Source organism: Oryctolagus cuniculus, chromosome 1, assembly GCF_964237555.1.
Source record: "Oryctolagus cuniculus chromosome 1, mOryCun1.1, whole genome shotgun sequence".
NCBI classification, from domain to species: domain Eukaryota; kingdom Metazoa; phylum Chordata; class Mammalia; order Lagomorpha; family Leporidae; genus Oryctolagus; species Oryctolagus cuniculus.
Genome location: NC_091432.1, coordinates 100,416,721 through 100,434,027, shown reverse-complemented (window position 1 = coordinate 100,434,027; position 17,307 = coordinate 100,416,721). Strand labels below are relative to the sequence as shown.

General features: G+C 41.9%; 1 protein-coding gene across 2 annotated transcripts in view; it reads right to left on the bottom strand.

Moving 5' to 3' along the window:
* DDX10 (DEAD-box helicase 10) overlaps positions 1–17,307 on the bottom strand; it is a 407,034-nt gene that overhangs the window by 382,047 nt on the left and 7,680 nt on the right. For both annotated transcript variants that reach the window (XR_011390521.1, XM_002708478.5), the window contains exons 2-6: positions 8,833–8,893; positions 7,787–7,917; positions 6,326–6,484; positions 5,163–5,283; positions 2,351–2,540 (exon numbers count right to left, since the gene is read on the bottom strand). Coding sequence is in view for 1 of the 2 variants with exons in the window: in XM_002708478.5 (XP_002708524.3) it covers positions 2,351–2,540; positions 5,163–5,283; positions 6,326–6,484; positions 7,787–7,917; positions 8,833–8,893 (662 nt within the window). In the remaining variant the exon portion in view is untranslated. The remainder of the gene's footprint in view (positions 1–2,350; positions 2,541–5,162; positions 5,284–6,325; positions 6,485–7,786; positions 7,918–8,832; positions 8,894–17,307) is intronic.

Here is a 17,307-nt window from a genome sequence, read left to right as displayed (position 1 = left end):
AGGATTGGATGTGGATCAGCTGGGACTTGAACTGCCTTAACCTGTTACCCCAATATGCTGGTGGCCCAGACAGCATGTTTTCTAAGCACACTTTGACATACAACTTCAGAAATATCTAAGTTCTTTTTAATTTTCATATCCTTCATAATTTGAGAGCAGATATTATAATATGATGCCCTAAAATATCCTTAATTATAACCTCTCATGTTATATTAACTGAATTAGTAAGACATTCAAGGGAAAAAGTCAATAGTGACATTAGACAGAATCACTAACAACACCTACTTTTTATAATGTTCTGGTTCCCATGGAATTACAGAGTACTACATTCATCACCACATAACCTGTAGCTTTGTAAACTATGCCACTATGTATCTGCATTCTCAAACTTCTTCCAAAACCCGTGTTTTTATAAATACTAACTATGTTTCAAAAATCACTTATAAAATAAAATCAAACTCTTAGCATTCAGTTTTTAATATGTCTCAGTTATCTTCAGATAAAAGCCAATGTTATCATCTATAGAAACTGGAGATAGAGATAATATGTACAATTATCTAATTCTGACTCAGATTGTCTAGTCTTTACATTATCCAGCTAATTGAAATTTTTATGACAAGTAACTATCAACACAACTTTATGAGATTCATGTCTACTCAACAGTAAGCTAACAAAGAAACTACACATCAAGTAACTCATGCCATTCCATTCCCAATACTTGATAGCCAAGGCTACCAGTACTCAGATTCTCCAAAGTTTACCCATTAAGATCACCTGCAAAGATAGAGTTTGGTCTCTTCTCAGGCTAATTTTTAATCTTAGAAATCTACTGAACAAGGTCAAGGTGAGTCCAAATAATGGATTTCCTGTATTTAAGGATTTTCCAACAGGATAATCCAACCTATTTCTTTTTAGACTAAAATGTCATATCAAGAAAAAGTGAAAAAAGATTGAAGTAATGACACCATACTGGTATCCTTAACATAGAACCCAACTTATTCTCACAAAAAACATTTCTTCTGCAGGTCAAGCATCTCCACTGTCTGCAATGATTCACACCAAACATGAATCATGCCAACTTCCAGTTGCCATATCCAAATGTAACTTAAAACACATGTCCCCAACCATTAGCACTTCTCTCGCTCTTTCTCACACACACTTTACTCTCCAGTTTTGTTTTGTTTTTTTGACAGGCAGAGTGGACAGTGAGAGAGAGAGAAAGAGAGAGACAGAGAAAAAGGTCTTCCTTTTCCTTTGGTTCACCCCCCCAATGGCCGCTGCAGCCGGCACACTGCGCTGATCCGAAGCCAGGAGCCAGTGCTTTTCCTGGTCTCCCATGCGAGTGCAGGGCCCAAGGACTTGGGCCATCCTCCACTGCATTCCTGGGCCACAGCAGAAAGCTGGACAGGAAGAGGAGCAACCAGGACAGAATCCGGCGCCCCGACCGGGACTAGAACCCGGTGTGCCAGCACCACAGGCGGAGGATTAGCCTAGCACCGGCCAACTCTCCAGTTTTTAATAAAACCATTTTTAAACATAGTTATTTTGTTAAATATAAATGTATTTGTTAAACATATTCCAAAACACATTGGTTCTGTAAAATAATGCCAAGGAGAATGATTTGGTACCCAAATAATTTTGGTGCACTTGGTAAACTAAATTCATCTCCCCAGTGCTTTCATATTCACATTGCCCATGAAAACATTAAAGGGTTCTAAGAAGCCTTGATTTAAGAGAAAAGTATTTTAACTTCAACTTAACATTTGCTATTTATCATGGAACTGATCTCCTCTCCTCTCATACATGAAGGGAGTAGCTAAGAAATAGTGAAAAATCTGTTAACATCTCATGAGAAAGTTTTTGTTCCTCAGACCAAACTTCAGAATAAGTAATTTTATTTTTAAGAGAGGTAGAGTTAGACAGAGAGAGGGAGTCAGAAAGAAAAGTCCTCCATCCAATAGTTCACTCCCCAAGTGGTCCCCAGTGGCCAGAGCAGGACCAATCTGAAGCCAGGAGCCAGGATCTTCCTCTGGGTCTCCCAAGCAGGTACAAGGGCCCCAGTACTTGTAACCATCTTTGACTGCTTTCCAAGGCCACAAGCAAAGAGCTGAATCAGAAGAGGAGCAGCGGGGATACAAACCAGCACCCACATGGGATGCCAGTGCCACAGGCAGAGGCTTAGCCTACTATGTCTGCCACAGCACCAGCTCCACAATGAGTAATTTTAACTTACATATTTACATACTTTGCACATCTAAACAACATACAAAGTATCTGATTTCCAAAAAATAAGTTTAAAATACTAAGTTCTTAAAATAGTAATAGTTGATTTAATTCAAATAGTATATACCTGTATTTTGCTTTTTCATGAACCCAGACATACTCAGGGTTTTTCAAACTCAAGCGTGCAAGGTCCTTTACAGATTTTGTTTGTGTTGCTGAGAAAAGTAAAGTCTGACGTTTCTTGGGAAGATTTTCAATAATAGCATTCATGGTATCAGCAAAGCCCATATCCAAGATTCTATCTGCTTCATCAAGAACTAAAAAAGGAAAACGCAAATTGAAATATTTAAATACACATTAAACCAAACGTAATCTGGTATCATGAATCAGTACCTAAAACAGAAAAAAAAGACAATAGTAGAAAAACTGGTGAAATTTTAATAAAGCCTAGAATTTATTATATAATATGCCAATATTAATGTCAGTTTTGACAAAGGTATCATAGTTTCATAAGATGCTAACACTAGGGGAAATTGAGTGAAAGGTATATAGCAACTCATTATAACTGCAACTTTTCTATACATCTTGAAGTATCTAAAAACAGTTAGAAAATATGTATTAGTATCACAAATTAAAAAAAATTTTTAAATGCCAATTTGACCTTTCAAGTTATCAGAAGTAGATAATAACTTAGACAAAATTAAAACCTCTCTACAGTGCCAAATGTCTAATAATAATTACCTAATTTCTTTTTTTCTTTTAAAGATTTATTTATTTATTTATTTGAAAGGCAAAGTTACAGAGAAGCAGAGGCACAGAGAGAGAGGACCTCTATCTCCTGGTTTACTCCCCAGACAGCCACAACAGCCAGAGCTGTGCTGATTCAAAGCCAGGAGCCAGGAGTTACTTCAGGGTCTCCCATGTGGGTACAGGGGCCCAAGGACTTGAGCTATTTTCTACTGCTTCTCAGGCCATAGAAGAGAGCTGGATCAGAAATGGAGCAGACAGGACTCAAACCGGTGCCCATGTGGGATGCTGGCACTGCAAGCAGTTGCTTTACCTGCTACGCCACAGCGCCAGTCCCATGAATTACCTAATTTCATATACATGAATGTATGTATCTTCTCTTTTAATCAAAAAAAAAAAAAAAAAGAAAAAAACAGGGCCAGTCTTGTGACACAGCAGGTTAAGCTGCCACCTACAATGTTCACATTTCATATAAGCACCAGTTTAAGACCTACCTGTTCTGGTTCTGATCCAGCTCCCTAATGAGCCTGGGAAGGCAGTGGAAGATGGGCCACGTCTTGAGCTCCTGCCACCCATGTAGGAGACCCAGATGGAGCTCTGGGCTCCTGGCTTCAGCCTGGCCCAGCCCCAGCAGTTGCAGCCATTTGGGGAGTGAATCAGTGGATGGAAGATATCTATCTGTCTGTCTGTCTGTCTGTCTCTCTCTCTCTCTCTCTCTCTTTCCTTCTGTTATCTATAATTCTTTCAAATAAATAAATCTTTTTAAAAAAATACCAAAAAAAAGCCTACCTTCCTGTGGTTTCTGGGTTCAAAGCTCAACACTCAAAAAAACTGTTTCTCAAATTGTTTTTAATCAGAACATTTACCAAATAACATTTCTGCCTTTAACATTTATGAGGTTTCTCTCCCAAGTCTGAGCTTTTTTTTTTTTTTTTTTACTTTTATTTAATGAATATACGTTTCCAAAGTACGAATAATGGATTACTATGGCTTCCCCCCATACCGTCCCTCCCACCCACAACCCTCCCCTTTCCCACTCCCTCTCCCCTTCCATTCACATCAAGATTCATTTTCGATTATCTTAATATACAGAAGATCAGCTTAGTATACATTAAGTAAGGATTTCAACAGTTTGCTCCCACACAGAAACATAAAGTGAAAAATAATAGATGATTTTTTTTAATGATGATGAAATCAGATCAGACCTATTGTCATGTTTAATCCCAGTGAGAGTCAAGTTGGGAGTTGATAGTTTCTTTTCTTTTTTTTTTTTTTTTTTTTTTTTTTTTACAGAGGATCAGTTTAGTATGCATTAAGTAAAGATTTCAACAGTTTGCACCCCCATAGAAACACAAAGTGAAATATATTGTTTGAGTACTCGTTATAGCATTAAATCTCAATGCACAGCACATTAAGGACAGAGATCCTACATGAGGAGTAAGTGCACAGTGACTCCTGTTGTTGACTTTACCAATTGACACTCCTGTCTATGGCATCAGTAATCACCCTATGCTCCAGTCATGAGTTTCCAAGGCTATGGAAGCCCTCTGAATTCTCCGATTCTTATCTTGTTTAGACAAGGTCATAGTCAAAGTGGAGGTTCTCTCCTCCCTTCAGAGAAAGGTACCTCCTTCTTTGAAGACCTGTTCTTTCCACTGAGATCTCACTCACAGAGATCTTTTGCCAGAGTGTCTTGGCTTTCCATGCCTGAAATACTCTCATGGGCTTTTCAGCCAGATCCGAATGCCTTTAGGGCTGATTCTGAGGCCAGAGTGCTATTTAGGACATCTGCCATTCTAAGAGTCCGCTGAGTATCTCACTTCCCATGTTGGATCACTCTCCCCTTTATTTATTCTATCAGTTAGTGTTAGCAGGTACTAGACTTGCTTATGTGCTCCCTTTGACTCTTAGTCCTTTCATTATGATCAATTGTGAACTGAAATTGATCACTTGGACTGGTGAGATGGCATTGGTACATGCCACCTTGATGGGATTAAATTGGAGTCCCCTGGTATGTTTCTAGCTCTACCATTTGGGGCAAGTCAGCTTGAGCATGTCCCAAATTATATATCTCTTCCCTCTCTTATTCCTACTCTTATGTTTAACAGGGATCACATTTCAGTTAAATTTCAACACTTAAGAATAACTGTGTATTAATTACACATTTTTCATTAGAAATGTATTAGACTCACCTAACATTTGGAGATTGGTGGCGTGAAAACATATTGTTTCATCCATGTGTTGAAGAAGCCGACCTGGTGTGCAAACAAGTATATTTATGTTGTTGATTCTCTCAGCTTCATGTTTCAGATCCTGAAAACAGTTTTTTTTTTTGATTACAGACATGTCACTCTCAGCAGTCTGTGTACCAAAACTATAAAAGCCATCTGCATGTGGCACTTCATCATAGCAATTTAAATACTCTCAGAAACATAACTTCTCCCTTGCATTTCTGTAGTATTTCCAAATTTTGAGGCTAAATAAAAAGCTTTGGTGAAGGCCTAAAGAGCTCAGAATTCTATACTCTTAATCACACCCAGTATTTTCAGACCTTGAAAAAATATCAAGTGACTATCCAAAGTGTTAATTTCCTATCCAGTCAGCCAGAACTAACTTAAAAATTGGAATTGGTCCCATGCATTCAATCAGGGCCTCAGAGCCTTGAACTGGACACTAATCACCACACTCTGTGGACTGAAACAAAAGCCAACCTATACATTTTAGAGGTTCCCTACTTTGGAGACAAAAATCACAATATGTTAGTAGCTAGGGCTTAGTGACAGGTTCAAGAGTACAGAAGGGTCTGTGATGCTATTCTTTGTTCTTTTTCACATGTCTACATACAAACTCAGGAAGCCAAGTGTGTATCCTCACAGAGTAGAGGGGACTCTAGCAGATACAAGTATTCTAGGTATTCTCTAAGGCAGAAAAAATATTGAGCAGGTTTTATCATGACCTAAAATAAACATTCCTCCAATTTACCTTCCTTTCTTGCGCTGCTAATGAAGCTAATGTTCTGAATTATGGTGTTAGATATATTCCTTATTACAATGCACAAGTCCACAAACTAATGTTATTTTCCCAATATTTAACACGACAGATTACAAAAAAATCTGTGTCAGAGTCTAATGAATTCAGATATCCTGACAAAAATGGACTTTCTGAACTTATAAAACTGATAACTCTTAATCACAGTGGCCATACAAAGGTGCTAACCCCAAGAAGCCCTGCCTAGAAGGTCAGTCTGTTTATAGATTAAGTCTTCACCAGTCTTCCCTAACCCCCAGCAATTGCCATGGTGCTTCCACACAGAGTACAGAGGCAAAGGTGGAAGGACAACAGTAAAAAGACAAACCTTTCCACCAATGATGAGGCCAGCTGAAAAGTCATGATTCTTCCCCACTTTCCGGAGAACCTCAAAGGTCTGATAAGCCAGTTCTCTCGTAGGTGAAATTATCAGAACCCCCAGACCATCTGTGGAAGTCCACTGCAGACGATATAAGGCTTCCAGCACCTCAAAGAAGACAGTAAATTTGTGTTCAGTAAGATGTTGGCAAAGTCAGCTTTTTTATCCATATATCAACCTTGCCCCTTCAAATCTGACATCTTCCAGGCAAAAAACATACCACTCACAAGTTTTATCCAAAACAAGAGATTGCTTCTTTCTCTTCCATCTACCAGAAGCATAACTTGGAAGGAAGGGAAAAGCAGCCCATGGTAGCCCCAGCTAGAGCTATCAGGAGTTTAGCTATCATTTTCTGTACCACATTAAAAACTTTTCATCTAAATAGCAAGTTATATACTGACACACTGACACTGCTCATAAAAAAAAGCTAGGATTCAATAGAAGTCTGGTAATACTTGGGACTAAAATGTGATTTTTCTGGGCCAATTATTTTTGAGAATCAAAAATCAGAAGACCAAGTGAGAAATAAGTGAATTCCTAAGTACCTATTGTACTGTCACAAAGGACAGATCTCAACGTCCTAAAAATTTTCAACAAATGACCCAAACTCCTGAAAATAAGCATACTTCAGATTGATCCTAAACAGACAGTAACTGGAAATGCAACTGACAGGCCTGTAAAGGCCAGAGAAAAAACAGGTTTCCTCACCTTTTTTTTTTTTTTTTTTTTTTTTTTTTTTTTTTTTTTTTTGACAGGCAGAGTTAGAAAGTGAGAGAGAGAGACAGAGAGAAAGGTCTTCCTTCCACTGGTTCACCCCACAAACGGCCGCCACGGCTGGCACACTGCAGCCGGCTTGCTGTGCCAAACCAAAGCCAGGAGCCAGGTGCTTCCTCCTGGTCTCCCATGCGGGTGCAGGGCCCAAGGGCCTGGGCCATCCTCCACTGCATTCCCAGGCCACAGCAGAAAGCTGGACAGGAAGAGGAGCAACCGGGACAGAATCCAGCACCCCAACCGGGACTAGAACCCGGGGTGCCGGCACCGCAGGTGGAGGATTAGCCAAGCGAACTGTGGTGCCGGCCAGGTTTCCTTACCTTCTACATAGCAGAACCATTCAGAACTGCCACACCTGGAACATCCGGCATCCTTCAAGACTATAATGGCTTGTGAAGGAGCAATCATTCATTCATTCAAAGAATTAATGAATACCCATCATGACCAAAGCACTGTGCTTGGATTGGGGAAGACCATGGAGAATAACAGAAATATGGCCCCAAGGTATTGAAGCTTACTAGATTCTAACAAAGGAAATATAACATCAAAGCTCTTTACATAAGGCTCTATTTGTAGTTAGGCATAAAATGTTTTCTGACTATATACCAGAGGATCTGACCCAATATCTTCAGTACTTACTGGAACCAGGAAAGCCAAAGTCTTGCCAGATCCAGTCTTGGCAGCTCCAAGTACATCTTTACCTTGCAAAGCCAATCCAATAGTCTGCTTCTGTATCTCAGTTACCAAACGGTACTGGGCTTCCTGCAAACCTGGCAGTGGGGAGGGGAAAATGACTCTTTAGAAAAATCCCTGTATGATGGTGTTACAGGCTGAAATCTTTAAGACACAATTAAGTAAAAATCAGTCTCTTCAGCCTTTCCACAATATATACATATTTCCAAGCATCCTGTCATGCACTATAAATTCTTTTTTGACAAATAAGAGTCAGCTAAAGGGTAGCCACTTGCAAGCCAAGGAAGGAGGCCTGGAACAGATCCTTCCCTTTGGCCCTTAGAAGAGATCAACCTTTAGCCGGCGCCATGGCTCAATAGGCTAATCCTCCACCTGTGGCGCCGGCACACCGGGTTCTAGTCCCAGTCAGGGCGCCGGATTCTGTCCCGGTTGCTCCTCTTCCTGTCCAGCTTTCTGCTGTGGCCCGGGAATGCAATGGAGGATGGCCCAAGTGCTTGGGCCCTACACCCGCATGGGAGACCAGGAGAAGCACCTGGCTCCTGCCTTCAGATCAGCGCAATGCGCCAGCTGCAGTGCGGCGGCCATTGGAGGGTGAACCAACGGCAAAAGAAGACCTTTCTCTCTGTCTCTCTCATTTTCTAACTCTGCCTGTCCAAAAAAAAAAGAGACCAACCCTGCCAGAACCTTGATCTTGGACTTCCAGCCTGCAGAATTGAGAAAATAAATTTCTGTTGTCTATACTACCCAGTCTGCTATTTTGTTACAGCAACCCTAGCAAACTCACAGTAAAGGTGTCACATTGTTTCCTTGCTTATCTTAACAATCAGGTTTCACTGTAATTATTCACACGCTCCTGAAAATTTTACAGGTTTCAGAATATTAAAATTATTTGACAAAATAAGGTTTTTCAGGTTCAACTCTCTAAAACTCCACTTATAAAAAGTAGCAAGAAATCCAGTAAGTAACATGTACCAAGATCACCATATACTTACCTTTCAATGTTTTCTTGGACAAGGGGAAATCTGAAAATCTCGTAATCTCATTTACATTTATCTATGGGAGGAAAAGAGAAAATGAAAGAAAAAATTATCTACCGGATAATTAACTTATTTCACAATAAAAACATTATTTTTCCACATTGTACTGTCTAGCTCATTCTTGATACTAAAGGACAGCATTCAACAATTATTTGTGCCAGCGCCGCGGCTCACTAGGCTAATCCTCCGCCTTGCGGCGCCGGCACACCGGGTTCTAGTCCCGGTCGGGGCGCCGGATTCTGTCCCGGTTGCCCCTCTTCCAGGCCAGCTCTCTGCTGTGGCCCGGGAATGCAATGGAGGATGGCCCAAGTCCTTGGGCCCTGCACCCCATGGGAGACCAGGAGAAGTACCTGGCTCCTGCCACCGGATCAGCGCGGTGCGCTGGCCACAGCGCACCAGCCACGGCGGCCATTGGAGGGTGAACCAACGGCAAAGGAAGACCTTTCTCTCTGTCTCTCTCTCTCTCACTGTCCACTCTGCCTGTCAAAAAAAAAAAAAAAGAGAGAGAGAGAAAAAAAAAAAAATTATTTGTAACTAAAAGTCATCATTCCTTCTGAAATGGATCTTTTGAGGAAGCTGTCCTGAATAAGAAAAATAACTATAACCATTTCAATTCATCAAAAAAATTCTTTCAAAACATACACACATTATCTTCAATAACCTTCACCTCCAAAGTGTGGACACATGAATTTTAGTAAGAACAGGTATTTTGGGTCATCCTTCAAGGGCTATTAATTTAGGAAATAAGGAGCAAAATAACTACAAACCACAGACCATGATGAAAGTAGTTCTATTTATACACCTTCTAGAAGAGACTGAAGTTAGCTGATGCAAACACATCTTGATAGCACAAGCCTATCAAAGGTTTAATCATCTATCAGTGGCATATGAAATTCAACCTAATCATACTCATTTGAGGGTGCACTGAAGGTGGAGTATTATTCCAAAATAACCAGAAGAAATTTGTGTCATGATTTGAAGCCATAGTAAGTAACACTTTGCCCTTTAACTTTACAACTTCACATTATCCAAATGTTCATTACTGATGTTCTTCATTAGCATAAACCCAATATTCTAAATTTCATTTCAGCAGCTCAGGAGAATTACTTTATTACAGATGCTGAATGCAGGAATCACTGCTCAGATCTGGGAATATGCTGTCAAATTATTCATGATTCACAGAAGGCAAGGCTGCATTTATAAGGTTCATTTATTTAAATTATACTCTAGGCAGTGAAAAAATTACACTGGTATTTCATATCACAATCTACACACCTTCCCTAGGATCCTTAATGTTACCTAGGTGAGGTTACAGTTCTGCCCTCCAATACTGAAAACACAAATACAAGTATTAAAATAGTGCCTTGGTCTCTGCAAATCATGCCAGAGGTCACTGCAGAGTAAGTAGACATAATAGGTGCACTAGAATTAAAGACGAGCTTATTCAAGCAACGTGCTGTCCCAGCAAGAAACCTCAACTAGAAGACCATCTTGTGAACAGGACAGTAAGACAACACACAGTGCACCCTTACACTTCCGGTATTCTTAGACAAAAATCTGTTTTCACAGGGCATGGAATGCCTACAGAAGGAGGTAGACTCGGCACACTCTGCATTCCCCATCAACACAGGCCAGGCAAGGTGACTACCCAAAATTCTGCACATCTTTCTAAAGTCTGTTAACCTCCTAGTGACAAAGTTTGAAAGAAACGAATTGTTCAAGCACTCTACCACCAACTATTAAAACAGAAAGCTCTAAACCATGTTCTTAAAGGAAAGGGAGGAAAGAAACAGAAATTGATTCTGCTGACGCCATAGGAAAAGGGTCAACAATGCCTAAAGACCACACCCAATCTGCTGCCTACTTTTTGTAAAGTACTTGTGACAGAGACAACATGTTCCACAAGCCTAATGCTGGCTGTTTACGGGGAAAATTTGCTGACCGCTTTCTAGAAGATCCTCTGTTAATATTCCAAGTAGTATATCAAAGCCATGACAAAAGATGGCTACACTTCCCACAAAGAAATACTCTCTTTTGCCCTTCCCTTTATGCCTTTTCTCGGAAAGAAAGAGGCAGGCATTATGCCTAATGGTTAAGACTGCTTGGGACACTTGCATCCCATATCAGAGTGCCTGGGTTCAAGTTCTAACTCCACTCCAATTCCAGCTTCCCACTAATGTGCATCCTGGGAGGCAGAAGATAATGACTCAAATGGCTGAGTATTGCAGTCCACTTAAGAGCTGTGGATTGAGTTCCCAGCTCCTGGCCTCACCGTGATCCAGCTCTGGCTGTTGCACCTGGGAGGTAAACCAGCAGATAGGAGCTCACGCTCGCTGGCTTGCTGGTTCGCTCGCTCGCTTGCTCTCTCTCTCTCTTCACACACACACACACACACACACACACAAATAAAAATTTTAATTTTAAAAATCCCATCTCCTGGGGCTGGCATTGTGGCATAGTGGGTAAAGCTGCCACCTACAACACCAGCATCGCATATGGTCACTGTTTCAAGTCCTAGCTGCTCCACTTCCGATCCAGCTCCCTGCTAACAGCCTAGGAAAACAGGGAAAGATGGCCCAAGTGCTTGAGCACATACACCCACATGGAGATTCAGGAAGTTCCTGGCTTCAGTGCAATGCAGCCCGGCACCTGAGGCCACTTGGGGAATGAACCAGTGGATGGAAGACATCTCTATTTCCCTCTCTCTGTAACTCTCTCAAATAAATAAATCTTAAAAAATAAATCTCTGCAATCCTTATGCATCACCTAAAACCTGTATCATTCTTCTGAATTGATGGAATGGATATCTTAGGAATGGTCCTTATAAAGGCTTCCAAGGCTGGTAGAAAAGCTAAAGGAAGCACAAGGCAGAATATAGTGGCTGTCACTTAAGCAACCCCATATATTCCTTACAACTGTCTTATAATACCTATTTCTCACAAAAATGAGTAATGCCTGGAGCAAAAGTGCAAAAACTTCCTAGAATACTACACCTACTGCAATCAAATAAAGCAATCTGCCTCAAATCACATCACCCTACACCAAACTGTAATTTAAAAAACAAAACCAGGATTAGAATGTAATGTCTACAGAGCACAACTGATTACACTAAAAGCCTAAATGAACCCCGAGTGCAGAGTTTGAGTCATTCAGGAATTGTGAAAACAGTTGCTGAACTAAAACAAATAGCTCAGCGTCTCTCAAAAGCCCCAATCCCCAGTTCTGCACCAGCTCTGCCTGCACATACTCCCTCTGAGATGGCACTGGAAACATGGCAGTCAGACCTTTTGCTTTGGGGAGCATGGCTGACTGACAGTGCCAGCTGCCATCCCTCTAGACCCACCACTGAAAAAGTCATTCCTCCCCTGAGCTGCTCAGTTAATGACTAAGCTCACTGCAGTACAGCAGTCGACCTCTTATCCACAGTTTTGCCTTCCCCAATTCAAATTTATCAAATGGAAAGTTCCAGAATTCAAATATAAATTTTAAGTTATTTTTATTACAGTGTATTATTATAACTGTTCTCATTACTGCTAGTGTGCCTTTTAACTTAAAGGTCACCACAGGGATATATTTAAAAAGTATAGTGTAGAAGCCGGTGCTGTGGCATAGCAGGTAAAGCCACCACCCGCCGTGCTGGCATCCCATATGGCCACCGGTTCAAGACCCCGCTGCTCCACTTCCGATACAGCTCTCAGCTATGGCCTGGGAAAGCAGTAGAAGATGGCCCAAGTTCTTGGGCCTTGGCACCCTCATGGGAAGACCCAAAGGAAGCTCCTGGCTCCTGGCTTTGGATCAGCATAGCTCCAGCCATTGAGGCCAACTGGAGAGTGAACCAACAGATGGAAGACCTTGCTCGCTCGCTCACTCGCTCTCTGCCTCTCCTTCCCTCTCTGTGTAACTCTGACTTTCAAATAAACAAATCTTAAAAAAAAAAAAAAAAGTACAGTGTAATATGGGACTCAGTACTATCCGTGGCTTCGCGCTTCACTGGATTCTTGAAACACAGACCCTGTAGTTAAGACCCTGTACTACTACTGCAAGCCCATTCCTGCATGTTAAGGGATTCCTTTAACGGGCTATTCAGGAACAAGAACTCATCAGCCTAGGTGAAGCTTTCTTAGAACTAGGTCAGTCTGAGAACCTTGCTACCTGCTTCTCCTTCCCCTCCCTGTTCCCCTTCTTTCTCCTTCATTCTTCACAGGCATTTCCCCCAGTAAATCTCCACAGCATCCAACCCCACTTCAGTATCTGCTTCTCAGAGTACACCTGGATTAATGTCTCCAACTGATCTCTTAGCCTCCAGACCTTTCACAGCTCCTATAGATTCTCTAATTGTACCCCAGAGACTGCACTGCTTCCAGATACAGTTTCTAAGCACAACCTCTTCATGCATTTCCTACTGTTGCTCTAACAAATTATCACAATGTCTTAACACAAATGTCACTTTACAGTTCTGAAGGACAGAAGTTCAAAACAAATGCCACTTGGCTAAAGTCACAGTGTTGGCAGCACTGCATTCTTTCTGCATGCTCCGCCTCTAGTGGGGAGTCCATTTCCTTACCTGTTCCACCTTCCAGAGGCACCAGATTCCTTGGCTATGCTACCTTCCATCTTTAAAGCCAACAAAGGGCAGCCACTCTTTCCCATATCAAATCACTTTAACAATGATTCCTGTGCCTCCCTCTTCCTCTTTTAAGCAGGCCTGTAATTACACTAAGCCCACCGAGATAATCAGGATAATCACCTGCTTTAAGGTCAGCTGATAAGCAATCTTAATTACTTTTTGCCATCTTAACATAGGCAACAGTTTCCAGGAACAAGGATGCAGATATCTTGAGGCCACCATTCTGCATACCACAGCCCCCAAAGTATTCACAATCCACTTCCAACCTTCTTCTCCAATCCCATCTGAAGCCAATTCAGGAGCACGTGCAACACTCCAAGGAGTATAAAGCCATGTCCAAGAAGTTCACGGAAAAATGGAACAAAGAGTTAAGTTTTATTTTGGTACAAAAATTTTTTTAAATCTACAGCGTTTCTTTATAACATGAACTATCCCTACACTTTTTAAAGACCACTTGTATTTCCTTCCTTAAAGAACACCATGGATTTTTACTTTTCGTTTTATAGCCTCATGCTGCTACCTCGCTCAGAATTGTCCTTGCCAATTTTTCCATCTCCTAAACTCATCCTTCAAGAATTAGCTCCACTCACAGCTACCACAAATTTCTGGGCAGTTTGTGGCCTGCACAAAGGCATCTAGTAAGGATGAAGTGCAGGGGTTGAAATCTAGCCCAAGTTCAGCTCCCAAAGTCAGGTTTGAGGCTGCAACCACCAAGAAGAACAGCATGCCTAAGAAGACAGGTTTGTTTTCTAATGCATCTGGCCAGGAGCAACTTAAATGATAACTCATACTTTTTTCCTCTAATTAATACATTGTCCAACTCCACAGCACTGAGTTACCTAATTACTACTATAATGTTTTAGACATATTTGTCAAAAAGTTATCAACCCTTCCCCATTTCACCAAAGTTCCCTTGCGACCTGGACACTTGGGTAGGCCCAAGTGTTCTGTGCATATTTACATAGACCTTAACAAGCAACTGTCAAATTATTTCAAAAAGTTTCTGAGTCAAGTTGTTCACTATTTCACCAGTGAGTCTACTGAGTACCACCTGTGTACCAAGGTGCTGTAATAAGCTTTATGCACAAGTGCTACCACCTGAGGAGCCATTCAGTGAGGGTCTGCACCTTGATGCCCTGCAGAACAATCTGTTATTCCAATGATCATATCTAGCATTGCCAGCCCTGGCAAGTGATTCCACATTGTACTTATTTCTTGACCAAATCTGCAGAGAAAATTTCTAACATTTATAATAGAAAACAAAAATAGAGCAGTGCAGGGGCCAGGGGGAGGGGTATGGATGGAGGGTGTTTCTTCAACTTAGTGAAAAGATTTGGATTTATACATTTGTTTACAAATGCAATGCCGTATAGCAGTTTGAAGCCCTGGTACCAGATCTAGACTACTGGGCTAGAACTCCTTTCTTCATTTACCACCTGCTTAATGTAGTTAAAAGGACATTCCTTAGAACAATTAAATTTAGTAGAGTTTGGGCCGGCGCCACGGCTCAATAGGCTAATCCTCCGCCTAGCGGCGCCGGCACACCGGGTTCTAGTCCCGGTCGGGGCGCCGGATTCTGTCCCGGTTGCCCCTCTTCCAGGCCAGCTCTCTGCTGTGGCCACGGAGTGCAGTGGAGGATGGCCCAGGTGCTTGGGCCCTGCACCCCATGGGAGACCAGGAAAAGCACCTGGCTCCTGGCTCCTGCCATCGGATCAGCGCGGTGCGCCGGCCGCAGCGCGCCGGCCGCGGCAGCCATTGGAGGGTGAACCAACGGCAAAAGGAAGACCTTTCTCTCTGTCTCTCTCTCTCACTGTCCACTCTGCCTGTCAAAAAAAAAAAAAAAAAAAAAAATTTAGTAGAGTTTAATTGAGCAAAACAAAACCACAATTTGAGAACAGGCCAGCTCCCAAAACCAGTCAATAAGGCGATGAGACAGCATTTATAGAAAAATAGGACAAGGGAAGTGTTGTGCATAACAAGTTAAGATGCCACCTGCAATGCCAGCATCCCACATGGATGCCAGTTTGGGTCCCAGCTGCTCCACTTTCAATCCAGCTCCCTGCTAATGTGCCTGGGAAAGCAGGAAAAGATGGCCAAAGTCCTTGGGCCTTTGCACCCATTTGGGCAATGTGGATGAAGCTCCTGGCTCCAAGCTTTGGCCTGGCACAGCTCCAGTCATTGCAGCCATTTGGGCAGTAAACCAGCAGATGGAAGACTGATCAATCTCTTTCTCTTCCTCCTCTTTCTCTCTGCTAACTCTACCTTTCAAATAAATAAATTTAAAAAAAAAAAAAAAAAAAAAAAAAGGAAGAGCCAGGGGAAGGGGGAGGGGGAGGGGAAGGGGAAGGGGATGAGGAAAGAAAAAAGAAAAGAAGGGCCAGCATTGGCTGTAGGGGGTAAAAGCAGCCACCAGCAATGCCAGCACCCCATACAGTTTGTGCCCTGGCTGCTTCACTTTCAATCCAACTTCCTGCTAAAGGCCTGGAAAAAGCAACAGAAGATGGCCCAAGAGCTTGGGCACCTACTACCCAAGTGGGAGACCTAGAAGAAGCTCCTTGTTCCAGCCTGGCCATTGCAGCCATCTGAGCCAGCGGATGGAAGATCGATCTCTCTCTCTCTCTCTCTCTCTCTCTCTGTAACTCGGAGGGAAGGAGGGTGGGAGAGAAAAAGGGAGGAAGGGAGGAGAGAAAGAAATATAGGAGAAACAGAAAACACCTTGTGACCAGTGCTATGGTGTGGAAGACTAAGCCTCTGCCTGCAGTGTCAGCATCCTATATGGGCACCAAATCAAGTCCCAGCCACTCCACTTCCGATCCAGCTCCCAACTAATGTGCCGGGAAAAGCAACAGAAGATGGCCCAAGTACCTGGGCCTCTGCACCCACATGGGAGCCCCGGAAGAAGCTCCTGGCTCTGGCCTGGTGGAGCCCTGACCACTGCAGCCATATGGGGAGTGAACCAGTGAAAGCAAGATCTCTCTCTCTCTGGCTCTCCTTCTCTATAATTCTTTCAAATACATCTTTAAAAAAATATAAAAAATTCTAATTGGTTATAGCTCAAACAACCAGTTATTGGTTACAGCTTACCCAGTTAACTGTTTGTAGCTTCATTAGTTAATTGGCTCAGGGCCCTCTGCAACCAACCAAAGCTCAGTTACTATAATCAAACTCTATATTAGTTTGGTCTGTTGGTCCAGTGCAGATGCCCACTCCAAATCCATGCCTCCTACAAAATACTGTTTTACAACCTTGTACAAATTCATCATCTATAACAAAAATAAATTCAAAAGATTGTGAGGATATGGCAAGTCAACATAGATAAAGGCTGGGGAATGTTAGTTAATTATTAAAATAAGTGACCAAAAAGAAGGAACTGAAGCTACCAACCAGTCTCTAGGAAGAGCAAAGGTGAGTAAAGACACTTCCCACTGACTGGTTATACTTAGTATTTTTTAACCTTGCAATTTTGCCAAAGCAACATATATTCAATAGAAATTGTACTTCAAATTTTAAATTTTGATCTTTTCACAGACTAGTAATAGGTGGTAAGATACTCCCCTTTGATGCTAGGCAGGGCAGGGGCAGCAAGCCACAGCTTTGTCAACCACAAGATTACAGATCACAAGGAACATAACTGATACTCTTCAGTGAACCACGTTTGGTAGGTTATGTGTCCTAAATGCATTTTCAACTTACAAGGGGTTTATTGCAACATAACCCCATCACCGTAAATCAAAAAACATCTCCACAATACTAGTCTTTGCTCTTGAGGTTCACGATATAGTAAGATAAGAAGTTCAATAAAG